Source organism: Lissotriton vulgaris, chromosome 3_1 (assembly GCF_964263255.1).
Source record: "Lissotriton vulgaris chromosome 3_1, aLisVul1.2, whole genome shotgun sequence".
Classification (NCBI taxonomy): domain Eukaryota; kingdom Metazoa; phylum Chordata; class Amphibia; order Caudata; family Salamandridae; genus Lissotriton; species Lissotriton vulgaris.
Window position 1 is genome coordinate 473,016,478 of NC_141689.1, and position 27,776 is coordinate 473,044,253.

Below are 27,776 nucleotides of genomic sequence, written 5' to 3' on the forward strand. Positions count from 1 at the left end.
TGACACAAAGTGGGCATGCTCTTTCAATATTAAGATGGAAGTTGTATTTGATGGTGAAAAGTTGGCACATTATCTTTTGCCAAAGTCGATAATAAGAAGTTTCTCAGAGGAAATCCCCTGGAGAAAATGCAGAAAAAACACCCGGAGTGTTACAAGATCCCATTCCCAGGAGACTCTAAAAACGTACAGTACTAGGCATCGTGGGAGATGGAAGCCCAAGGAGTGTCAAAAGGGCAGCGTGCCTTGCTAGAACAGCAGGTTGTTATAGATGCTGTGTTGCCATTTTAGGTGTAGTGTTTTTTCGAAAACCTAAAAAATCTGAAAGCTTTACCTTTTGTAGGCTGAAGAGCTGTGGTTCTTAACCTGTGGTCCGGGACACATGGGAGTCCATGAAGCCCAGTCAGGGGGTACATAACTCTCTAGAAAATTAAATATTAACAGAATATTAAAATGTATGTTGGGATGGAAAATACCTTTGCATGGTGGTGGACGTACACCTTTGCCCTGATTGCCCCAGCAGTAATGATCTCTGGATCCCTGATGCTGATTTTTGTTTTCATAGGTGAACACAGATCTGCATGTGCACCATGACAAGCCTGTCTCAGAGAATTGCAGACTTTTTGGACCGCAAAGGGCTCCAAAACCACTACCCTGATAGTGGTGAAAGGCTACTGCCTTTGCCAGGAGTTGAGCAGCACGAGCGCGGTGGTGGCAGCAGCATACCATACAGTGATCAATAGGAGTGAACATGCCTTATTACTTGAGTCACTGGAGTGAGGCCTACTGGCTCACTTATATAAAGGTCCGCTGCTGTGTGCTTAGCCCCCCGTTCACCTACCTCATCTTGCTGTGTAGTGCATGTGTGGCTGTGAATGTTACAATACGTCGGTTATATGCATGTCCTGGGTGTTTGTGTGCCTGTGAATGGTACAATGCATGGAAGATTCTCGGTCCCATTTTCTGAGGCCCAGGGCTAATTGGAGGAGCATGAGGAGGTAGAGTAATCCCCCAGACAGATTTGTGTATTTCTGCATTCCTGTGAGCTTGGTGGGACAGACTGGCCAAGCTCCTTAGTGTACTTCAAAGGGTGCACTTTGATTCAGAGAGAGGCCTCTGGGAAAGGGCCTGGGCATATCTCAGACAGGAGGTGGGTATGATAAGAGAATCTTAAAGAGTAGGGCTGAGGCCCTGTTTTTTGTTTTATACTTATCACTGTGGCTGACATCCTGTTGTTACCCTCTAGTCACGCCCATGGGCCTGTGTTGTAGGGCTGTCCTATTTTGAGTCGCTCCTGCTGTGACATAATGCTTTCTTGAGGAAAGGCTGGGCAGGGGAGAGGACACATCAAAGGAAAGCAGACACCCAATATTAACTTGGAAGACTAAGACTATAAATAACATTTGGATTCTGGAAATGGAGTATAAGAAGTGGAGCTTGAAGCCTCAAAAAATGTCAACTGTCAAGCAGCCTCTGAAGCTATGCGAGGAGGAGAAGCTCTGCAAGACATCTGCCTGTCACAAGGACTGGTGGCCAAGGCCTGCCAGTCTTCCAGCACAGTGAGCAGACATCATCCAGGAAATCTAAGATCACCTGCCCCTGGAGCACCAGTGCCTGCATGCTTGCCAAGACCAATGTTCTTTGTGAAGAAGATGATCGTGTAGCAGAGAGTGAGGTCAATTGCGGGATCCTGGCGAATGGACCTCTGTAGAGAGCTGTGAGAAGACAGCTGTGCACCAAAATGGGTTGTTGCCCATGTGCAGGTTAAAGTCTGCAACATCTGTATGCAAGAGGAGGGCCGCTATGAAGTGAACCATGAATGTTGCTGCACCAATCGAGCCATAGCCTGTGTGCGTAATGAAGTTGGTGACCCAGTATGCTACAGGGGGCCATCATGAAGGTTGCTGCTGTGCTCATTTACAGATCGAGGATAATGACTTTGCATGTCATAGGGGGCCTCCGGGAAAAGGCAAGGAGCGTGGTCTGGTTGAGTCATCGATAGGAGGCGGCTGCTATGGCGACGCATGTAGGCCCAAACCCATGTGAGGACTGCTACCTGCAGAGACGCCCCAACCCCCTCTCCTCAACCTATGGAGAGGATCCCAGGAAGCCTACCATCATCAGAGGCACATCAAGGATTGCCCTCACACCCCTACCACCACCTTCCCCGCCGTTACATCCGCAGGACCGCATGTGAGAAACTCTAGGACACCCAACCGTTGCCACTCCATGGCCACCTGTGACAAACTTAACCGAGACACCCGCCAGAACTTCCGCACTCACGAAGGGGGCGTGCTCAGAGACTCCTGTCTACTCGGTCATGCTGGTGTACGTAAGACTAATTCACAGGTCAGACGGCCCCAGGGGAACTTGCGTTCTATATATTGCTTTGGCGCTAGATCCCTTCTGACTTTAATAGGAGTGGGACTACTGAGACTCTGACTACCAGTGGGGCATAACCTGAATGTCGCCTATAGTTAATTGGGAATAACCACTTGCGAGAGGGGAGCGGGGCTCAAAAGCACACCTGTTAAAACACTAAAGGCATGATCTCAGAGGACTGTGTGTATTGTTTGCAAATGCTGTATTTTACTTTGGGTTTGTATATAAATACTGCTTTTTTCATAAAAGCGAGTATTTGACTGGGCAATCATTTATTGCTGCTCCTAAATGTATTTTGAGTTGTGAGCCTGTGTTTACACACCTGTGTCTTCCTGCCCCATCTCCCCTCCCGCACTGCTTATTCCCTGCTGGCACTGAGTGCCGAAAGGGTAATTGGCCTAGTTGCTCAGGAGCCATAGTGGGTCAGGCCCTGGGACATCAGGAGTAAAAGGCCTCAAGCCCCACGTTTGGGCCCAGGAGCTCCCACCTTCTCCTTGGCCTTCTGAAAAGGGTTTTGACAATGTATATGCCAATGAAACTACTATTCTATACATCGTAGATGATGCTCTCCAAGCCCCTAACCAAGGCAAAACCTGTCTCCTGAACCTTCTGGTCTTTCCTCTGCATTCGACACAGTCAACCATGAGAAACTTCTCGAACGCCTGGAACACAGGATGGGTCTAGGAGGTACTGTCATCAACTTGTTTGGTTCCTACCTCCAGAACCGCACCCAGAGATTCTTAGTCAACAGCAACCTATCTGCTCCTTCCCCGATATCAATCTGTCGCCTACCCTCTTCAATCTCTGCCTTGAACCATTAGCTGAAATTCTTTTCACAGCCAGCATCTCCTTCCACATGTACGCTGATGATACTCCAATATACATCAAAATCTCTTCTCTCAAGGAGATTACACATCTGAATGAAGCCCTGAAACGGTCTGTTCAATGGCTCCGCCATCAACCAGCTCAAACTGAATGCCCAATAAACAGAGTTCCTTCTCATCTCCCCCCTTAATATCTCCAATGACATCCTGGAATGGATTAACTCGATCACACCACTCAACTGCACACTGACCATAGTGGATTCTGCCAAATCTCTAGGTATAACCTTGGACAGCATCTTGAATATGCGTGAACACATCAACTCGATGGCCAAAATGGCCAGGTTCCATCTGAGCTACTTAAGAAAAGTAAAACCCTTCCTTGAAACTGCAGACCTAAAAACCTCAGTTCAGGTGTTATCTCCAGAATTGAATACAGCTGCTTTATCCTATCTGGCCTTCCAAAGAATTCCATGGCCCCTCTAAAAGTTTGCCTCAATGCAGAAGCTAGACTCTTATATGGCTCATTTCACCAAGTCTGAAGGCCTTGAACTGGGTTCCTCTTGAGGCCAGAATCCAGTTCAAGCTGGCCTGCATCACACACACAAAGCCCTGTACATGAACTCTGCGGCATACCTCGCCCAGAAAATTGTGGTATCTGGGAAATTCAGTAACTCCTGGTTCAACAGAGACTTTTTGCTCCAGCTACCCCTCTTCCACAGGGAAAAAACATATAACAGAGCGTTCTCTGGGGCTGCCCCAAGAATCTGGAACTTGCTACCATCCTCCATCAGATTAATACCTTCTCTGCCAATCTTCAAAAAGGAAGCTAAAACCTTCTTAAGGAGCAAAATCCTCCTATAACTGTCCTTTGTAGTGCATACTGCCTTTTATCATGGCTTTTGTTTCTGTGCATAATCTCCTGTACTGCTTGGCCCTCTCCGTGTACCGATTCTCACCCCTTCAAATGTTCTGCTGGTTCTCTCTGCCTTTTACTATCATTGTGTCCCCTAGTATACAATTGCTGGTTTTCCCTGTTTGTCGCTGACATGTTGCTCGCTGATTTAGTTACTGCGCTGAATATTGTTATATAACTCTGGCTTTTGTCCTATTGTGTTCAACTCCCTTAACCCCATTCCTTGTATTTTGCCTATGCCTAACCTGTACTTAACATGTTGATCCCTGTAAAGCGCCCTGATACCCTAACGGGTCACGTTTGTGCTCTAGAAAACCTTAAATAAATAAGTATATAAATAAAGAAGCAACATTCGAATGTAAACATTTCAAAATATTTTATAAATTTGAAGGAATTTGAAGTTGGAGATTGAAAATTCAGTTAGCATCCTCCTATTGAATCGTGGGAAGAGTGCAAGTACATCAAATAGAATATAATATGGACCGATAAGTGACTTAAATTGGATTTAGAAAAGCTCCAACCTTCCCATTAAAAATCAGATAATTTACAAATACAAATTTGATTGGGAATTACATGACATTTTGTAATTTATGTATTGGTATGATGAATGCTTGTTTCCATATTTTGTGTGTATTGCTAACATTTCAAATCATCAAAAATGTTTATGCTGAGGTCCCCGGCTTCCACTAATGACTCAGTGGGGGTCCTTGGGTTCCAATAATGATTCAGTGGGGGTCTCCACGTTCCAGTAATGTTTAAGTGGGGGTTCACAGAAGTCCAGTTTGAGAATCACTGCTTTAGAGAGTGCTGATCTGCATTGTGCATTCTTGCTCTTTACCGTCTCTGATTTATTTCAACCTTTCATGGGATTGTGGGGGATATAACTTTTTAAAGACCTCAGTAAAGATTCCTACAATGCAGAACTAAGATTACAAGTAAGTAATGCTTCGTTTTGTCCATAAATTGCTTTGTGATTCAGGTCAGAAACATTTCATTTATTTTATATTCAGATTTGCAGCACATTTATTCTTCATTCTGTAGCGCAACATGCATAATATAAAATATATTGGCAAAAAAGCTCATGCTAACATTTTGACTTGACTGTCATGCGTCCATTGGTAAAGCAATTCCCAACTTGAAGAACGACTGCTGTGATGGGTAGAAGAGAGGCCACTATGACACACATTTCTTTCTTGTTCCCTTTATTCCGGACTGGTCTTGCTGTTTCTCCTGGTTTGTCAAAAATGTACTTGCAGTCTGTGTAATGTTATTTACAATGTTAAAAACGTTCAACAGGCACAAGCTTTGATTATTGGTTTTATGCTGCATTTAACTTCTTAACACGTATAATGCAGTTTTTCCAGAACGTTATCTTGAGCTCCTCAATTATTTGACCAACCCATTATGAAGCTGGATTTACCTATATCATGCCTTTGCACAGTTGACTGAGGCACTCATTGCATCTTTAAGTAAACTGGGTGAATATAACCAGCGATGTAAGAGAGAAGGTATAAGATTTATATGAGAATTTGTAAGACTAACTTTGATCTGTGCTATAACATTACATTTGTCTCCATATATAGGTGCCCAAAAACAGTGGAAAACTTCTGTGTCCACAGTCGAAATGGGTATTACAATGGCCACACGTTTCATCGCATCATAAAGGTATACTATAATTTTTTCTATTTGTAGCAAGTATGAACTTGTATTTGTGACTGAATGGTAATGATTTTGACATGTAGGTTGAAACACAAAAGCTTGACATGTAGGTTGAAACACAAAAGCAATCTATAAAGCATTGGATGGTTGAAGTGTGCTTGAAAGTTTCACACAGTTGGTGGTTGGGTTTGTAACTGATTCTTTCCTGGCCTGAATAAGGAACTCTGTAGTAGTGATTGTAATCTGACAAGATAACATAAGTAGGTACTATAACAAATACACAAATCCTGAGGGAGATTTATTTATCAGGCTGACAAAATCTGTGAAGCATATTTGTTATGAACAATGCCTCCACTTACTTTCAGAATTCTTTATAGTCTACTTAGATAGTTGATCTAAAATGCTGATGAGAGTATATCTACTCTTTTCAAAGAACTGACGTACTACAGGAATAATATTCTAAATGTCTTTTTTGATTAATCCATCTAGTCTTTAGTCTTGTATCAAACTAAGGTTTATGTATTACCTACATGGAGGCATCCTCTGACCAGCTTTTTTACTATATGTTGCTGGCAACCATACCCGATGCACTGAGTTGATAATTGATGATATTCCTGGACAAGATGGCCACTAATGTAATCTTATCTGATGTGGTCACTATTGCACACTAATAATACTAGTAGCTTGGAATGAAAAGCATTCTGCTTCTGTTGGTGGCTTCGTAGATATTGTTGGTATAGCATTTTGCTTTTACCAGTGTGACAGTTTCTGTCTGTTTCGTGGTTTAACTTCAATATCATGAGGTCATCAGAAGTTTGGTTGACTTCCATTTTCTTTCCTGTCTGCAGCTGGATTGTTTGTAAAGTCTTTAGAATACAAAAGTGCTGAAGGCTGTCTCTTGTACTTATGTTTTTTAATTGTAGTGTGGATGTTTACATAGTTTTCCCAAGAATTCTTGAAATTGTTTAGAAGTCTATTGACATCTTGCGCGCAATTGATAGGTTGAGTGATGAGTTCAAGCATTAGGTTGTCTATGGAGAAGTCTCTGTAGAATACCTGTGGGTCTTCTCTTTTGTTTTGACCTTGGTTTTTTAGTAGGATGCTGAACAGGGGTTAAGGACGGTAAAGTTAGTTGGTCGAGACAATGGGTATGGGTGGTTTGCATTGGATCGCTGATTATGTTGACATGGTCAAGAAAATATATCCCTTAGGATTATGTTGGTTGTGTTACATGCTTTACCACATTGATTGTTATGATGGGGTTGAAGAGGGGGGTGTTTTGTCTTTTTTGAGCTTGTCGAGCCTGGGAGATTGAAGTCACCCAAAAGGGTGGTGTGGGCTTGTCAGATGGAAGAGGAGATCTGAGACTTCCTTCTGGAAAAGGCCATGACATGGCTGCATGAAAGTTGCAGTGGAATGTAAAGTGCTGTGTCATTGACTAGTGTCTGCTTCTGGCATGATCAGTGCCTGCATTTGTAAGGCACACTGGCACCCTTTTCATGTGATTCTTTAAAAGTAAATTGTTTAGAGATGGTTCATGTTCATTGTTAGGTTGATTGAAGGTTATCTGAGCCTTCATGCATGATTGTAGTGTGTGGCTAGGTTAATGTGCTAAAGGACCTTTGCTGTTTATTATGTATGGTTGTGCAATTTTTCACCAGGCTTTCATGCTTTGTCTAATTTTGTTATGATTATACATTGCCTGACTTAATATGACTGTCCTGATAGGTGCTGTCACTAAGAAAATGTATAGCTTCAGACACACCTACTCATAATTTGTTCCATAGAAAATCACAAAAGAATTGTTTTAACATTACTTTTACTGAAGAGTTCTGCTTTGATGTGTATAAACATAAAAGCAATAATCTGCATACACCAGAAACGGGGATTTTACAGTTGTCAAGTAGCCTGTTTTTATGAAAGCCTCTGCATCCAACTATGTAACACATTCTTCTCTTAGTTGCTGTGTCAGTACTTGCTATTTAATACACATTCCATACCTTTGCATAAGGGTGGGAAGTCTTATGTCTAACAAACTAACTTTCTCTTCTCTCGTTGATCAATCATTCTTTGACCATGACATGAAGCATATGGTGATCAATAGTTCTCCATTCTCTTAAACACCAGCCGTTCACGCAATTAAAACCAGAAAGTCATAATTCCTTCACAAGGAAACACGAGTCCTAATATTTGTACACACAAAGCCCCAGTCCCTGATGGATATTCTACCTGTTTTGTTGCCTATGTATTAAAAACCTTTTCTGCCCTCAAAAAGCTCTCTTTCAACATTTTGCACCATCTGGGAAGTTTCAGGATTCTTCACCAGAAGCCACAATTATGGTAATACATAAAAAAACGAAGCTCCAACATTAATAACTACATCCAATATCCTTAATTAATGTAGTCTGCAAAAACAATGCAAAATAAAAATAGACATTTGAGTAATAATACTAGGTTACTATCACATTGTATAGAAAAAGCCACACATTAATTCCCCAAGATGCAATAGCACTGGATGCAGGGAAGACATTTGATAAAGTAGTGTGGACTTTTCTTCATTCTGTGCTACACAAATTTCATTTTGAAAAAAACATTTAGACCATATATCTGTGGCCCTCTGACCAACAAATAGCCAATATCAGTGTAAACTGCAGTTTTCCAATCCATTCTTCTCTTGAGTCGAAGTACAATATAGGGCTACCCACTATTGTTCTTGATTTTCCTGTTGATTTTCCTGTTGATTGAAATGATTCTAATGTCCGTCCTACACAATGGCCACATTTTGGCAATCAGATTTAAATCTGGTGTCTGTAAAAGGGCAGCATAATCCGACAATATTTTAGTTTTCGCAGAAGATGCTCATACCTAAATTCCAGCCCTATTTGACACTATTGACGGGTACTCTCTAGCATCTCTTGATCAAGGGCAGATTGAACGTTCTTCTATTTTTGTTGTTTGTACCTCTGATTTAATTGGAGACACATGTGTTGCATGGCAGACTGTTTTCTGACATTATTTGATGTTTGGATCAATGACAACCTAATGGAATCTAGGGCCTATAATGAGTAGATGGCTATTATTAATATAGCTACTATACTAGAGGGCTGGTCCCCCAAATTCATAACATCGGGAAGATCAGAAACCGTTTAGATGTTGTATTACCAGTGAAACATTACCTTCTACACATATGGCCATTAATACTCGGTATGACTTGAGAATGCTGACCACAAAACTTCTGTGAAAAGGTTATAAGCTAGAATTTCTCTGAAAAAACTAACTCAGTAATGGTTTTGGTGGTGCTAATGTGGCCAACGTTTATACTTGCCAAACAGCATTATTATTCTGCCTAGGCTCACTATCATTTCAAATCAATGAACAGCTAACCATGATTAGGCTAATGTAGAACACTCACTGTTAAACAATGTTCTAAATGGTTCCCTCGTGTCCATGAGCATAGCAAAGTTAATTGGGTTGTTGTTATAGAACATCGAAAAAGCCTGATACAATTTCCTGGTTAAAATGAGCAGTGATATGGCATTTTATTGCTAAAAGATCTAGGATCTCTTCACTCAGCCATGTCAGTTGCAAATTTACAAGAAAAGTCTTTCACTGTCTAAAATTATATCCGTCAGTCAGGCAGTATTGGTATAGCGGGATTTATCACCCCGGAGGGTATACAGGCGCTGAGTTTGGAAGTCTATTCATTGAAGAGCAATGCCTTGTGTCCCTTGTTATGGTATGTTAAATTGACTTCATATAGCGCACAAATCACCCTAGGGCATCTCGGCTCTATTTGCGGAGCACAAACAAGAGTCAATGAGGGTGATTAAAATAAGTTGGCTTTGAGTTGTTTTCCTAATTTACAGTAATTTGGGCAAGAACGCACATGAACAGGAAGCTTGTTCAAGCACTCAGGAAAAAGACTTTCCAACGCTGTGTGTTAAACTGATGCGAGGGACCCACACCAGGGCTTTCCAGCCAGATCTTAGATTACGGCAGGGAGCATACGCCTTTATTCTTTTCTGAAGGTAAATTGGACCTTTGCCCTTTAAGGCATTATAAGTGAGACAGTAGATTTTAAAATCAGAGCGTTTCTTCACGGGCAACCAGTGTAGTTCTTTCAGCAAAGGGACCTTCCGGAAGTTAGAGTTCGATGGTGCGGAATAACCTCCATTGTGGTTTCAGTGAATGCGGGTGACTTGTACGAGGGAGGCAGAGCGCAGATGACTGGCGGGTTGGTGAAAAGTCAGGAGGTGGTTGATGTGGGCTGGTCCAAGGTTGTGGAGGGCTTTGTAGGCGTGGGTGAGGGGTTTGAACTGGCATCTCTTCTGGATGGGCAGGCAGTGTAGAATTCTGAGGAGGGGTGATGCTGGTCCATTTGGGGAGGTTGAGGATGAGTCTGGCTGTGGTGTTCTGTACAGTCTGTAGCACGGGTCTCCAACCTTTCCGGTAATAAGAGCTAAGTATGTTCAATAAAAGTAAATCCAAGCTACTAGTATTATTAGTGTTATAATAGTGACGTCAGAAAAGGTTACATTAGTGGCCGCCCAATTCAAGAATAACAGCCTTGATCACCTCAATGCATCAGGCAGGGTTGCCAGTAGTAATATAATAAAGCTATCTCAATTTGGAATGCCTCTACAATGGTTGTACTTGACGGCAACAGCTGCATTGCCCCTGGCACAAAGGTACTAATATTAGTAATATTGCATGATTTCAAACTCAAATATACTTCGGAAATATATTTTTCTCCAAAGATCAGCTTATCTCTTCCGAAAATACAGGCATTTCCAAATCAAGTACACACTTTTCAATATTGGGATACATATATTAATTCAACCAAACAAAACTCCTAATTTAATCATTTGGGCTGCAAACTGGAGAGCTACTTTCAGATAGTTGGAGAGCTACCAGTAGCTCCTGAGCTACCCGTTAGGGAAGCCTGGTCTGTAGTCTCTTGAAGAGTTGAGTAGTGGTTCCTGCATAGAGAGTGTTACCGTAGGCCAGTCAGCTGGTGGCAAGGGCTTGAGTGATTGTTTTCCTGGTGTTGGTGTTGTGTGTTTCCTGCCTGGCCCATTATTGTTTTCCCTATGTTAGCCTAACTGTGCCATTGTAGGCCTTGTTTTTCCTTTGCACACGTTACTAGATAAACACAGACATAACAGCTGTTGTTTATTTGCACAGATAACACAGCTGTTTATGTGCAAAGATGTCCGATCAAATAGATGAGCACATGAGCCAAAAGTACACAAATTGAACAAGAGTTCTGAGACAAGAGCACTGTGTCTGCTGAGATGTAGAGCTTCCACCTCTGTTTGCTAAGGTACGGGGGTCTGCCAGTAATTCCAGAGATCTTTTACATACAATCATTTAGCTTAGCAGCAGAGAAGGGGGCTTGGGTCACTCTGTCCTATAGGCTTTTCATGGTATACAGATTATTAACCATGCTGGCAGTATTTTTATTATGCCTTGGTTTTCTAATTGTTTCACATATACTGCATTTCAGAGCCCAATAGTTGAAATATTCTCAACTTACTTTGTGTCTTTTGGTTAACTTATTGTAGACAAGGACGATTGAGAGTGAAAGTTTATGTCCCATTACAGAAAGGATCGAGAGTGTTGTGTTCTGGGGTGCTAATTCACGTTTTTCTCTGGTAAGTTTAGGAGAGCAAGTGAGACACTACAGCTAGTCGGACTCTAACTAATAGACACTGAGGTGGCATGGTGACTCAGTCCCTGCATACTGATATTCTATGGTTCCATGCATAGTTCTGTTCTAGAGCAGAATCCCTGTAACAATGGGGATCAATCTGAAGATATTTCGGGGCATGCTGAGGGTGCAAAAGCAGGATGAGGATACTGTGTATACCTGGTGCTTCATTGAGAATTTGGTGTCAAGGATGATGCCGGAAGTGGTTGGAGGGGTTTGGTAAGCTTGGTAGGCCACCAGGTGTCATCCCACGGTGACGTGTTTAGCACGAAGGTCAGCACTTCGGTCTTGTCCAAGGACCTCATCCAATCAAATATCTGGGTCATCGCATTCGTGAAGTTGGATCTGGTGTTTCCGAGGTCTTGGGAGAGGGTGAGTTGGGCGTCAGCGTAGCAGAGGATGTTGAGTCTGTGTGTTCATACAATTTCGGCTATATGAGTCTTGTAGGGGTTGAAGAAGGTGGGGCTGAAGGAGGAGCCTTGTGGGAGGCAGGATATGTTCTTTCTCTTAGCGGTGAAGGGCAGAAGGCGGACTTCGAGTTCATCCAGAGAGGTGATCCACTTGAGGGGGTTTTCCCTGAACACCGATATGGTGGGGTCTTGTGATGAGGGTGTGGTGCGAAACACTGTCGAATGAAGCAGAGAGGTCAAGGAGGATCAGGGCAGCTTTCTCACCTCTGTTGATGAGGGTTGTTAGATCATCAGTCGCAGCGATCAAGGCTGTCTCAGTGCTGTGGTTGGCGCAGAACCCTGACTAAGAGGTTTTGAGCAGCTGGTTTACTTCCATGTGTTCGGTGAGCTTATTCCCCTCCTGAGATTGAAAGTTGTTGTTTCATAAATGTGCTCTACTTCCAAACCAGATCTCCCCATACTAGTACTCAAATTATGAAAACAGCTCATTTGGTCTCCAAAGTTCATTACCTACTACTACCAAAATCCTCTAAACATAACCACAAAACATGCAAGAAATCTGAGTATAAATGGAATCTGTATGATCAAAACCCACTTCCTCAGAAAACGTGCCCTTCTTTATGGAACTCCGCCTTAACTGCAAAAGTAAGTGTACATTTACCAGCCTAGATACTTATTAATGGCTACCTCTTTCCGGACCCCCCGCATGACTACAAAAGTTACATTCTTTATCCAATAACTTTTGTTGCTACTGCAAAGATCTCTTTAATAATTTCCTCCTTATGATATTTGAATTCAAGTTTATATAATTTCTGTGGCCTTGTATCAGACTATATATCTTGAAAATGTAATTTGTGCTAATGGGCACCATTTGATCTCTGCAACCTGCATCCTTACGATGTCATGCTGACTGATACATTTTTAGTACTAGTGGTCAAGAGAACACTTAGAAATTGGAAACCAACCATTACACTATCCATACATACCTGGTGGGCATGGTTTTGCTTCTTGCCCAGTGCAGACAATATAATCTTGAAGTAATTTATAAGCCTTTCTAGAGGGAGACCTTTGTGGAGCAAGATGGATCTTAATCTTCAGTAAGCAAAACCTCTTGTGCTTCTTTCTCCCCTATATGCTATTGAAATTCCATTTTTGCACCATGACTGCACAACCTAAATCCATTATCCTGCTTAATATGTTTCTGGTGCAAACTTTTAGAGCTGTAGGCACTTCTTTGGTCCAGGTGGTTTTGTGGCAGGTAACATTCCAGCACCTAAAAACAAAACCACAGCAGAGTAAACAAAGATGCATTTCCCCTTTGATAATGAGTAACATCACCTTTATGCTTTGAATTTGATCTTTTATGAGACTGAGGGCCGAGTTACCGCTTGTGGGCTTTTGTGGGCTTTGGCAATAAGTATATGCTGACTCTGAAGCCACAAGGGTGCTCCGCATATTCAGTCCCATTTGTTCAACAGCTGGTTATCGGCCACATATTATGATAGCGCTTAGCACGTAAATGTTATAATAGCTTTTGCAGTCATGTCTCTTGCTGAGAAGAAGTTGGAGACTTTGCAATTTCTTTGCTAATCATTTTATGTGTAGTAGGTTCTGATTAAAGAACTTTATCATATCTACATAAAGTAAGTAAAAAAAATTGCAGACTGTTATTAAGGGGTATTACAGTGTCTAAGTGTCTGAACTTACATTGACTCATTGAGTAAGTCTTAAACAGCTCTGGCTTGCTATCCTTTTAGGAGGGATTAATTTCCAACCAGTATGCAGTTCAGTACTACTGTGGCCTTAGGCCTATTCCATTTGCTATTGTTGGAGCCAAGTAATTTTTTATTACTCTGGGATCGGGGAACTAGCTCTCAACTACGCTTACAGAAAATTCCCATTACTGACTGAGAAAGTGCCCTCTTTCTGCATGGTTGCCTCCACTTTTTTTTGCTGAATAGCTGATGTGCTTTGACCGAGTGTGCCCTGGGCTCCTGCTAACCAGGTACGAAGGGCCTATGTTCTTTCCCGAAATTTGCATTGAAGCCTAAACCAAATTGGCATCTCTGGCCCCTGTTAAATGGTAACACAGGTACCCAGGGCACTGTGACCAGAGAAGGCCTCTTAAGGGTGGCAGCACTTATTGTGCCACCCTTAGAGGTCCTGTACCTTCACATTCACACACTGACTTTGCAGGCTGTGTGTTTTGGTGCAGAACAAAGTGAACAGTTCACATGGCACACATCCCTGTGTGCCATGCCTACAGCCCACTATCCTGGCATCGGTCAGTCACCCCTCTATTTGGGTGCATTATACCAGTGGTGAGGGTACATGTGCATGAGCCCTGTATCCCTACAGTGTCTAAGTCCATTCTTCGACTTTGTAAGTGCAGTGCTTCCATTAAGAGTACATGGTGCTGGGAATTTGCCATTACGAACTCCACAGCACCATAATGGCTACACTGAAAACTGAGAAAATTGGTATCAAACTCCTCAGCATATTAAACCTACACTGTTGCCACACTTAATGAAAAATGCACACAGAGGGTATCTTAGAGATGCCCCCTGATAATTAACCTACCACTAGTGTCCAGGCTGAGTGGCTGCTTTTAGCTGCCACCACCAGACATGTTTCTGGCCCCCTGGGTCGAGAGCCTGCTGCTCTCGGGGCCTGAAACAATGCACCTCCTGGGACGAGGTGCCAAGTCTCCTGCCCCAAGATGGGCAGGGTCCACGAAGGGGAAGCTTCGCCGCCTTTGTGAGCTTCCCCAGGCCACTTGCTACGTTGAGACACTAGTCCCCACTGGTTCTGACCCCCACTTTAGGCGGGAGAACCGGCGGGAAAAACAAGTGAGGAAAAGAGGTGTGCCCACCTCTGCCAATTCCACCCTTCAGGTGGGTGAGGCGAGGTGAAGCACAACTCTCAGTCCGTGCTATCTTGCAGATAGAGGTACTCAGCCAACCAGGGAAAGGCTTATGCCCTCTTCCCACTGGCGGGTGGCATAGTAGGGGGTTTACCCACCCCAGTGAACGGACCCATTCGTCCCAACCTTTTTACCTACCTGTAACGCCCCTAAATCTAGTGTTTGGGGCACCCCTGAACCTTGCATCCTCAGACCAGAAGACACTACAAGAAAAGGAGGACTGAACAGCCGTGCCGAAGCTAACAAGAGGAAGACGCTCACTGACTTGGCACCAATTCTACTGGCCTGTTTTAACTTCAAGCCTCCTCCTGCGAATCCCGGTCTGTCCTGCAGCCATCAACCACGTAAACCCCGGAGGACCTGCCTGCCTTCAATCACAAAGACTGTGTCTCTTGTGAATACCAGATTTGTTCATCTCCAACCTCTGGCTCCGGCCGGGTACCGCAAATCCGCACTTCTACGGATTCGTGGTCAACATGTCAAACATGTTCACGGCCCATGTTTGACTGGGGCAACACCACGAGGAGGTCCCCCCGGCGATCCTGACCAGAGATCCGGTGACCCCTGACCTGCCTCATACCTCAAGCCAACGCCTGCAGCCTAAATCCAGAAGGTCCCCCCAACCGCGACCAGGAGCTAGTAAAAAGATCTGACCCTAAAAGGCACCCCTACCCCAACACCCCACGGCCTTGGGTGGCTAAACTAACTGTGCCTTACCAACCCCCAACATCCCAACTTACTTCGAAGTGTGGTTGCACCTAGAAGACCTTCGTCCCCAAGCCTGCAGTGCCTTTGCAAACCGGAGGTTCCCCATTGCAAACAGGGCATCCAACATCGAAACCGCACCCTGCACTCACGCGCCCTAGTGCTGCTGAGGGTGCCCCTTTGGTGCTACTTTGTTTCCCCATTTGCCCTGAGATAAAGTCTAGGAGGTTTGCTCCCACAATCAAGTGGCCTGCTAGTCAGCAGCCACCAACTGGAGGCCCCCTATGCCTCTATTGGATAATATTGGGCCTCAGCACTCTACACCCAGCCGCCCTAGTGCCACTGAGGGTGTAACGAGAGTGCATCCCTGACCCTGAGGGACCCCTGAACCTCCACTCCCACTACCGAATACTTACCCTAAAACCTATAACACTATATTCCTCCATGGGATAACTTTGACTTTTTCTTGGGAAAGTGTGGAGTTTGAAAACCTAAAGAAATGATTTTTAAAAAAGTACTAACGGGCGGCGTGGCTAAGATGGCGGCCTGAGAGGACGCGTCTTGAAGAGGCTCCTCGTCCCAAACCCCCAACACACCATTAACGCAATATATTTCACCCCCTGAAACGCTCTACCGGCGGTCCGCTTTGAGAGTGCTGCTTGCCAGGGGCCCAGACAATCCTATACGCAACGGTAGTAGAGGTGCGGGTCCTGCGATGTAAATGTAAATGTGTTTCGATTTATATAGCGCACTTTAACCCAGGGGTCCCAAGGCGCTTGCTTAGGGAACCCGTCCTGGTATTCCCCTGTGAGATATCCCGGCCGGGTATCCACAAGGTGAAAGCCAGGCATCCCGCCGCGAGGGTTCCTTAGGAAAGTGCATTCAAATAGCATAGGATGCTCACTTTGGAGCCAGCATTTGTTGACTTAGATTTGCGGAGAAGGCTGTCCCCGGCCCAGGAAAGGATCAGAGCGGCCCGGCCCGTCAGGCGATAGCATCCAGTAAGGCTCTCTGCGACGGATCGACCAGCGTCGCCACAGCCCAGTGGACCCGCGTCCCTGGGAGTGGGGATGGGACGAAAGGAGCAAAGGCCCGGCAGCTGACCGGCCCGGGAGAGGTCCGCGGGACGAAAAGACGTCCCGGGCGGCGACAGGCACCACTCGAGGCCCCGGCTTGGCCCTCCACGCCCGAAGAAGAAGCAAACCCTTGGAAAGCAGGCGGCGCTCCACGCTGAGGTGAGGAGCAGGCCGGTGACGCACCCTGTGGACAGCGCTCGGGGGGCGGGTACTCGAGCCCCCGGCGAGAAGCAGGTCGGGCCTAGCGGTTAAGGCTCCCTTGCGCTAACCCCGCAACCGAAGGCAGCACCACGAGGCAGGTTTGGGGCCCGGCATTACTCGAGGCCCCAGCTTGGGCCTACACAGCCGGAGAAGAAAAGTCCACTTCGGGAGGCAGTCAGCACCCCCGCGCAGAGGTGAAGAGCGGGCCGAAGAGGCACCCAGTGGACAGCACTCGGGGGGCAGGTACTCAAGCCCCCGGCAAGAAACGGGTCGGGGCCTAGGGGTTGAGGCTCTCTTGCGCTAGACCCCCCAACTGAGGGCAGCACCGCGAGGCAGGTCCAGGGCCCGGCACGACTCAAGGCCCTGGCTTGGGCCTGCCTAGCCGGTGAGCACAAGCCCACTTCGGGAGGCAGACAGCACCCCCGTGCAGAGGTGAGGAGTGGGCCGGAGAGGCACCCAGGACACAGACCTCAGGGGGCTGGTAATCGAGCCCCCGGCGCGCAACCGGTCCGGACCCTGAAGTTGAAACCCATTAGCGCCCGGCCGCACGACAGCGGGCAGCACCGAGAGGCAAGTCCGGGGCCCGGCACAAACCACAAGGCCATACCTGGGCTGGAGGGGAGTAACATCGCAGGTCGGACACTAAGCAGGCCAAAGGGCCAAGGGCATATGCACGGGGGGCACCCATCGAGCCCCCGGCGACCGAAGGTACACCAATCAACGGACAGGCGGCGAGCCAGTCAGACGGGTATATCTACGGACCCAGCGCTGATAGCGGCCGGACCAGAAAGTTCCCAGATAGCCCAAATACGAATCTCAGGCCGGTGGACCGAGGGGCCCGCCGAATCACAACGAGTCCCATTTGCTGGCACCCAGCCCCCCTCTTAGACCAGCCAAAGACCGGGGATATACCGAGAGTCATAACGGACGAACGGGGCATCACCGAAACGGAACGGGCGGTATATCATGTCCTCCAATCATCGCCGAGGCGGCCACACCATCCCAGAAATGATGGCAAAGGGCACAACCAAGGGGGGAAAAAAGCCCCGATAAGTCAATGCCATCGACTCAACTTAAAGAGAAGGGATGGGATGAAGGAGAGGCCCCAGCCACAAAATCGTTCATGGAGGCCTTATTCAACTCTCTTTGAGAGGACATTCAAACCCTCAAGCACGACATGGCCGGAGGGTACAAAGAGCTGCGCCGAGACATAGATGGCCTAGGTGAACGGGTGGCAGAGGTTGAGAACACCGGGCACGCCAGAAGCGAGGAGGTGGAACTCCTGCAGCAGGAAATTATCAGGCTCCATGAACAGCAAACAGATCTGCAGGCACACACAGAAGATCTGGAGAATCGCTCAAGACGCAACAACATTCGGGTCAGAAATGTGCCATCTAAGGCGGAAGGAGAAGACATCACGGCCTACCTACAGGACTTATTCCGAGACATTTTAGGGGAGGACGAGGGCTATGTGATCGGAATCAACAGGGCCCACAGAGTGGGCATAGCAAGACGAGCGCCAGCTCCCCCCTGACATTTTAGCCTGCTTACCCGATTACCCCCTTAAGAAGCGCATTCTGAAGGCGGTGCGCCAAAAGCAACCCATTAACTTTAAAGGCCATACTGTGGAATTATTTCAAGACTGGTCAGGAATGGAGGCCTCTCACTCGAGTTTAGTCCAATGTCCAGCCAAATTAGACTCTGGCCCACCTTACCTCGCTTTGGCAAGTTGAAGAGAGTAATGTCGTTAACCTTGGTCCGCTTGGTGCTTCGATCTTTACTCGGAGATCGGACGCAGATTTCCAAGATGGCCGCCACCCGATCTCAAGTCGGGTTAGTGGTCTAGATCATTTGTGCACGAGCGATTGCAGCAGCAAGGCAACCGCTCGTTAATTAAACTGCGCACTTCAACGATATTCCTGAGGAGACAGCAGCGACTTCTGAGTGCTGCTGACATTCATTTGGAGAACTCGAAGAAACTGAGAGTTCAGTCAGCGATTGAAGCTACAGATAAGTGGCAGAATATTCTGAAGTTTTAGAGTGGATATATTTGGAGCGAACTGTCAAGTTTTGAGACCAAAGACTCTTATTTGAAACAGTGTAATACCAAGCCTTGAGACTTACGAACTCTGAGAAAAGGTTAAGATTGTAAGCCTGAATTCAGATACAATACAGAAGAGAAGTAGATATAATTATATATATATAATTGTACTTACCAACACGTGTTAAGTCGATCAGCGGAAGAGAAAGAAAGAAGATAAATCCAATTCCTTTACAAGGACAAGCTCAATTACAACTTATTGGACAGGTTTAGCAAGGTAACTAGGTTTCTTGAGAGAGATAGGGATAATTAGCCTTTGACAGGATTTACATGTTATTTCATTTTCCAGAGCATACAAATCAGCAAATACCTACCCACGAAGAGAAGAGTAAGGTTATAAAACATATATCCTTAATAAGAGAGCAGCAAAAACACAGTGAAAGACAGGTACAACTAGACCAGTAAAATCGATAATGAGATAAGGTGTTGTCACTGTGAATGCACGATTGTCTTGTTACAGGGTTCCACAACCGAAGGAAGTAGAATCCAGTCCGAAGAACGAGAAGCCGTGCAGTCTCTCTTTTTTCGCACTCCAACTCCCCTTTCCCCCTCTCCTACACGTGAGTAATACTCGCGGATACGGAAGTTGGGAATTGATGAATTTACATGGGCTCCTTTGGAAGCTACAGTTTGGACCATATACTTGACGTCTTGGCATTTGTCAGCCATCACCCTACAGAAACGACGGGCATTCAAAGTGGCTACCACCTTCCTATGAGACAATGAGATCCCGTATTCCTGGGGGCACCCATTTCGACTTATTTTCAAATGGAAAGGGGCCCTCCACCAGCTTCGGTCCCTGCGAGAAACTTGCGACCTGCTAGGCATTCCCCTGGAAGGGGACACAAACAGCAACGACTCGGGGGCCCGTCCCTCCCAATCGAAATCCCCGCCGACAATAAGAGATGGCTGGCAGAAAGTGAGGCGTGGACTCCCGTCTAGAAAAGGCCTTAAACCGGACCCTGAGACCATGGCGCAAGAACATGCAGCAGTGATGGAAGAAGTTTCTGGAGACACGAACGACGGGTCATGAGAGAACATAAGCGGGGGTGTTATCATGCATGGACACAGCGATGAGTTGGGGGGGCCGGACGGGGGGGCCTTGAAGCCGCCACTTCCACATTTTCCCTTCACTCGAAACTCTGTACTGCTGTTGCATAGGCCTGGGACAATGATCACCAGTTGGGGATTCATAGTTGGGGTTGGGGAGGGGTGGGAGGGAGCGGGTAAGGGGATGTCCTTTGAGGTATGCGATGTTGGGGTTCAGGAGAGGGAGTTTGGGACAGAGGAGGGGGGAGGGTTCCGTTGTGTTCAGTTCGTTCAGGCAGTAGGCACAAGGGCGAGAGGTGGCATCGGACCGGGACATAGAGGGGCAGGGCACACACCACGGTATGGCTGACGAGCCCATCCAGGTACTTACCCTTAATGTAAAAGGGCTCAACAACCCAGTCAAGAGGAGGGCAGTGCTCTCCTTCTTAGAAAACTCTGGGGCGGCCATATGTCTGCTCCAGGAGACACACCTACTGGCTAAAGATTGGCACCGCATGAAATCCAGAGCCTTCCCGAATAAATTTTACTCCTCCACAACAGAGAAGAAAGCAGGGGTGGCCCTTTTATTCACCAGACACTTCAAAGGACGGGTGGGAGATAAGGTGGCAGAAATCAAAGGCAGACTCCTGGCCCACACTATTTTTTATTGGAAATCTGTTGTTCACAGTGGGGTCTATTTACGCTCCCAACACCAAACAAGAGGCCTTCCTCAAAGGGGCGCTATCGGATGTGATGGGTAACGAAGCGAGACACATCTTGATAGGGGGGGGACATAAATTTGGTCATGGACAATGAGAGTGATAGATCAGGGCAGAGGTTTGGCGATTCAGGGGCTCTCTCCACTGCAGAGAAGCAATGGCTGGCTGATAGGGGGTTTGTAGACACATGGAGAGAGATTCATCACAACACCCCAGGGTACACTTTTCATTCCCATGTGCACCGCACGTACTCCAGGATAGATCACTTTATTGGCTCCGCACAACTGGTCCCCATGGTCTGAGACGTAGAAGTCACCCCAGCGGCCCTGTCGGACCATGATGCAGTGGTCCTTCACTTGATGGTCCCACGTACACAGTCGCATAGGGGTAAATGGCGCCTCGGAGAGAATTTGCTTTCCCGTAAGGGGGTCACACAGCAGCTTTCTTCACAGATTATTTAAGCCGAAATGAAACGGGGGAGGAGGCCTTGACGGCGGTTTGGGGGGCGCTCAAGGCGGTTGTCCGAGGAGAAATACTGGCGATCGCGGCAGCAGACAATAGAGAACGGAAAGAACGGCGCCAAGAGCTGGCAGATCAAGTGCTAGAGCTGGAGAGGGTTCACTGTCGGACAGGGGTCCCCAGAATATGGCGCAAGTTGAAAGCGGCCAGAGCGCAGCTCGCGAGGCTTGATTTGGATCGGGCAGAATATGCGGCACTGCGCCTTCGTCATACGTACTACGTGGCGAGGGACAAGACCGGCCGCCTGCTGGCCAGTAAGCTCAAAGCAAAAATTGTCCGTTCCAAAATCCCGGTCATCCGCGCAGAAGGGGGAGAAGACATTCGAGAGGACGACCGCATTGTGGAAACGTTTAGGGCATTTTATGCCAGCTATACGCGGCTGACCCAGCATTGGATGAAGAGGCGGGGACAACGTACCTAGATGCCGTAGATGTCACGGCCCTCAATGAAGCGAATGCCCTAGCTTTAGATGCCCCCATACGCCTGGAAGAGGTGATTTTGGCGATTGCCAGACTCAAACCGCTGAAGGCACCGGGCCCAGACGGATAAAACGCTATCGAGGTTTGGCATGGGGGACAGGTTCCGAGCCTAGGTGGCCAGCTGTTATGCGTCACCCCAGGCGACGATCAAAGTGAATTGGATAAGCTCCAAGCCATTCGACATTAGACGAGTCAGAGCTGTCCGCTCTCGCCGCTGCTGTTCGCCATCTACATCGAACCCTTCGCCTAACACATTCGAGACAACCGAGACATCACGGGCATTAAATTTGGGGGTGAGGAACAGACTATCAGCCTCTACGCGGACGACATTCTTGTCGCCGTGGACAATCCTAGGGTATCGATACTAGCATTTCTGAAGGAGCTGGAGATTTTCGGGAAGGTATCGGGCTTCAAAATGAATGTAGGGAAGTCTGTAATTCTTCCCCTGGGAAGCAACACCAATCAGGCCAACAGGGGATCGCTACAGATGGGGGGGGCAAGCCGTACAAATGGCACTGCAGTACCTGGGGATTGAGCTGACACCCACGACAGCCCAGACAGTTGAACTAAACTACTCCAAACTTCTGACGCGCATCCAAGGGGATATTTTGAGATGGCAACAACAACCGCTCTCGTGGTTAGGACTGGTAGCTGCTTTCAAAATGTCCCTATTGCCAAGGGTGCTTTATCTTTTCCAGACCATCCCGGTCACCCCTCCTCTAGGCATGATCAAGAAGTTGCAAGACACCATGCAACAATACATCTGGGTCGGTAAACTCCCTCGACTGAGGTGTGATTTGATCACACGGGTGACGGCGGAGGGGGGCTAGGCGTGCCAGACCTACAGCGCTACTTCCAGGCTTTGCAGATGCGATACCTTTTAGAATGGTCCCGGCCACTTTTGGAGAAAACACTGGCTATTCCAAGACAGGGCCATGGCGGGCATGCCACTCTGGAGAGTCCCATTCCTGGCACGTCCAGATAGGCCGGCCTACATCAAAATATCACCCATTACCAGGACGCTTCTCCAGGTATGGGATGCAGTGGCGGTCCCTAAGGGCCTTACATCCTTTCCATCACCGATGACACCCCTACTGGATAACCCGGCATTCCCGCCTGGGTCGTTCCCAGGCTCTTTCCCACAGTGGCGGCAGACAGAGTGTTGCTCAGCGGGGCACTTGTTCGATCTACAGGGCTTCATGACATTGGACACAGTAAGGGACATGTATGCGATTGACAAACCGCAACGCTTTCAGTACTTTCAGCTCAGGCACTGGCTTACGCACAAGGACATTGTACCTCACGTGGACCACCCCCTCACCCGGTATGAGAAATGGCTTCTTACCAAATCCACATATTTACGGACAATCACAGAAATCTATATAAACTGCTGACTCCGCCCCCCCTTCTCCCCTCCCCCCCCCCCCCCCTCCGTCCCCCCCACCCCCCACACCACCCCTCACGACGCAGTCAGCAGGTCAGACGATGGAAGCGAGAACTGGGACGCAAGACATCTTCTGTCGGGTGCACCACACCACTAGAAATACAGCCAGTAGAGAATCAGCGGTAAAGGTGGGCTATTACTGGCACCTGACACCGGAGCGTTTGCACCAGAGTAACCCACGAAGAGACCCCACATGCTGGAGGGGATGCGGACACACGGGGACCATGCACCACATACTTTGGGAATGTGCAGAGGTACAGGAATACTGGGAGGTGGTGCTCCGGGACATAGACTTATACTTTGAGACGGAGATCCCCTGTTTCCCGGCATACACAATACTAGGTCTCCCTAACAAACTCACGTTCCCGCTCAAATCATTACGGGGGAAATAGATAGGACTGGCGATAGGGGCAGCAACACAACACATCCTCTCACTCTGGGGCACCTCATGAAAGCCCATACACACAGGGTGGCTTCACCGGCTATGGTACATAATGGGGATGGAAAGGATACAAGCCTCACTCACACAAACATCAGACACTTTTAAAGAAACATGGCTGCCATTAGTCTCCCTGCTAACCCAAGAATTTAACGAGCTTACGTGCCCAAAATACCTAAGGGTCCTCAGATTAGCGGATGAATTCCACAAAGCGACGGACGATACGAGGCGCACTGTCTAAATCAGGTCCTTTCAGTCACCCACCGACGACTCATCGGAACACACTGGAGGGAGGGCGAAGAAGGAGGGAGGGCACTAGGGGTGGGAGGCAGTTGGGGTTAGGGAGGGCCACGAGGGAGGAATGGGTACAGGATTTCAGTTTGCATTGTCTTGACAGATTTCTATCTCACGAGCTCACATGGACACATGGCATCCGTACCCAATGCTCAGATATCTAACGCATATGTAGCGACTAGGATTGGAAGTCACTCGCAACGTTATATCTGTCCAGGTGCTATTATGTATTGCATTGCTGAACTCAATAAAAATAAATTTGATTAAAAAAAAAAAGTACTAACAAAGACTATTTTACTTACCTGTTTACAGGAAATGTCCCAGTGTAGTATTCAGGTATGCTGCACTGTGTAAGAAAAGTAATCTCAAAAGTAACTTGCCTGTAATCTTACGGAAAATCCTATACAAAGTATATGTACTGTATTTACAAAGCATTGCATTTCTCAGAAACAATACTGTAAGTCAAAACCAAGTACATTTACAATTGCTATCCAAACTGTTACAATCTGTATATTTACTGCAAAGTACTTATCACGTACCTGTGCCAGGCTTACTTGGTTCTAGGAAATAAAATAACTAAAAGAATATTTTTATACAAAAACAATTGGCCTGAAGTTCAGTCTTAAAGTGTGTGAATTCATTTGCTGACAGAGTGTGTACAACAAATGCATAACATTGTCCTCTGATAAAGCCGTACTGCTCGACCACATTCCTACAAATAGAGAGTGAGGTTCTATCTAACTTTACCTCTGCCTATCTTTGGTGTTCCACTGGACTCTGTGCACACTATACCTCACTTTGATATAGTATATACAGAGCCAGCTTCTACACTGACCTTTCATGTCCTTCTAACAACCATCTAGTATTCCAAGTGTCTTTTTGTACTTCAACGTACTGTGACTGTAGGAAGCTGGATTTTTATGATTTACCACTCAGTCCAGAAATTCCCCCTGAAGTGTACAGGGCTCAATGTAAACCCAAAGTGCTTTATTTGTGATAGTGTGGGCGACCAGCCTTAAGCCTAACAAAGAGGGAGTATAAGACATGTGTTATGCACTCTTTTAATAAATGACACACAACTCAAAAAGGAGTCCCACACCAATTTTAGAGAACTAAATTTCTTTCAAGATTTATTTTAAGACTAAGAAATTTGTAAAAAGGTAAGTAAGGTTTTCAAGAAAAATACTTTTCACTTTAAAAAGTAGACACATTGCAATTTGCTGCTTAGCAATGTTAGCCTATGGGAGGAAAACAAAGATGTGGATTTGCCGGTAAGTATATAAGTTAGTCTTGGTTTTCAGGATGAAGCATCAGGCAAGGTTCAGGTAAGTAACAAATCTGCGCCTCTAGCAGCACAGGGGTGGCTGGGTGCAGGGTTCAAATTTGGAATCGGGCGCCAATGTTATCCATTTGTGAAAGGGGGTAATCGAAGGGATTTTGCTCACAGTTGATTAAGATAGTTTGGTAACCCAGTCTCTGGGGGTTAAGGTAAACGCAGGGGGGTCACAAGGCTGCACTAAACTTACACCCTCAGCGACAGGCATGCGCAGAGTGCCAACACAGCATCGGGTACCAAATGCAAACCAATGGTGGAGATTGGGTTTGAAGAAAGGCTACAGGCTCAGGCAAGGAGGCCGGACGAAGCCAGCCCACTGCAGCCCAGGTAAGCAGATATAGTAGGGGATGTAGGGACACAGTTGGTCGCGCTCCCCCAGGCCGCCGAGGATGGGCTCTTGACCCAGGGGTCCAGAAACGTGTGCGGTGGTGGCACACCAGGGTCAGTAGTTTTTTCAGGGATCATCTCCGAGGTCCCCTCAGAGTACATGTTTTAATGAATCCAACACTGACATCCGTATGGGTTTATGTAGAGTAGTGGTTTGGTACCAAACACTCCTGGGTTCAGTGAAGCCATCATGGTGCTTGAGTTGTCGAGGTTCCAGTCCATGTACTCTCTATTGCTTCCTTTGGCACTTAAAATATTAGACTTAAATATTGTAAGGATATACCCACACCTGCGATATAGTGCACCCTGCCTTAGGGCCTGTAAGGCCTGCTAGAGGGAGGACATACCTATACCTTAGGCAGTGCTGCTTTGACATAACGCACAGGCAGTGTGCCATGTCAACTTTGTCTTTTTTGTTTGCACCAAGGCATGCAGGCTGCAGTGGCAGTTTGCATGGCCTTGGTCAGGTGCCCTAGGGGATCCTCTTCAGTTCCAATGCCCTACATACCAAGCGTACTAATTACTAGGGACTTACAGAGGGGCCTGAAGTTGCCAAGTGTGGTACAGTTTGAGGGAAAGAACACTGGTACTGGGAACCTGTACTGCAGGGTCCCAGTATACTTCAGTCAAAGTGGATGGAAAACACTGGCAAAAAGTGTGGGTGTACTGCAACAGAAACCTACTTTGCCACAGAGACACCAAGTGTTCAACAAACTAACTGCATATTTTTCTTGTGACAGGCTCTTCATTCGCTTCTAGTCAGGTTTCTGTTCTCTTCATTCAGCTGAATTTGCACTCACTGTTCGCCATCCTCATTAACTCACTCATCATAATCTTCTATCCTTATTCGTCTTATTTTTTGTCTAACTGTAGCATTCAAGTTAATAGACCACTTCACATTTACTTTCCTCCCTCTGAACTTTAACATCAAGGGCAGTGCTGTTCATTAATTCTCATCTTAGCTACAGATCGCTCCTCAGTGGGACTTCAAATGGTTGTCACCAACCACAGTACAAATCTGTGTTTCTCAAGGGTAAGTAGTAGGTCCACACCTATTTTCTTTATACAATGCCTGAATTAGAAGCATACCCTCTTTTGGCTTCTCTTACCATGTTTTCGCTTATAAGCCCAGGTCATCTTTTGCCTTCCTACCCTTTGACTGGCTCTCTGAGATTCATCATTAGATACCTCTCAAGTCTCTTATGCTGAACTTCTCCAAAAGAGAGGGTCCTCTACTTCTACTTATCTTCTACATGCACCCCACTACCTAGTGTTATCCTCTTCCTCCTGTCATCTTTTTATTTTGCCTCTACTAGAAACTTGAACGTAGTTTTCATGACTGATAAGCATTGAATTATTTATCACTACCACTACGGCAGGACACCCAAGTATTTAACATAAGAAAATGTATCCATGTGTCCCTTTCAGTTAATACATTTCCCAGTACTTAGTTCATCAGCGTTCCTGTGGGATTCCCATACTATCCCTTCTCACCATTGGACAAGGTACCTAAATTTGCAACAAGAATGCTTTTCAATCCGCCTGTTCATACACCTACCACCTTTTTATTGACAATGTATGGCTCTCAGATTAAAAAATAGCCATCTGAGGCGGGGTGTGGCTTGGCACCAGCCAAGATAGCTGCGTAGTTTGAGAACTCCGCTGCGGCCCTCCCGTCCTTGGTAAAATTTGACACTGTCCAGAGCAGGGGTGTCCAACCTTTTCTGTATTGAGAGCTACTTCTGCTCAAGGAAAGTCCTGCTGAGCTACTAGCATATGTTATCACTGTAAAATAGTGGCAACATGTGTTAACATTAAACTATGACCACTCTAAGCAGTATTATCAGAAGTGACCACCCAAGCATTCCAGACAAGGTTACCAGCAGAAGTGTCAGGAAAACATTTCTCAATATTAAATGCCACCAACTCACTAATGAAGTTACATTCAAATTATCAAATGCTCTGTGTCACAAAGGACAGAACTAGAGCAGTAAGTCTCCCCAACTCAGCTTGAATTATCATTCGGACATCAACTTTATATGTATTTTAGAATTAAAATATTTTGTCTATGTTGGCATATTAGTTTTTCAAAATACACATTTTTTCTATCAAATACCACTTTCCATTTTGGGCAAACAAACTCAGTTTCAGAATAAAAACCTTTTCCGAAAAAACATTTACCTTTAAAATATCAGTTTTACTTTTTAGAAAACACTCAATCCACAAATA

The 27,776-nt window shown here is 46.2% G+C and overlaps 1 protein-coding gene across 1 annotated transcript in view; it reads left to right on the plus strand.

Annotated features, from left to right (window-relative positions):
- PPWD1 (peptidylprolyl isomerase domain and WD repeat containing 1) overlaps positions 1–27,776 on the plus strand; it is a 399,690-nt gene that overhangs the window by 325,000 nt on the left and 46,914 nt on the right. Inside the window, exon 9 of the mRNA XM_086960692.1 lies at positions 5,700–5,781. Within this exon, the coding sequence (XP_086816818.1) occupies positions 5,700–5,781 (82 nt within the window). The remainder of the gene's footprint in view (positions 1–5,699; positions 5,782–27,776) is intronic.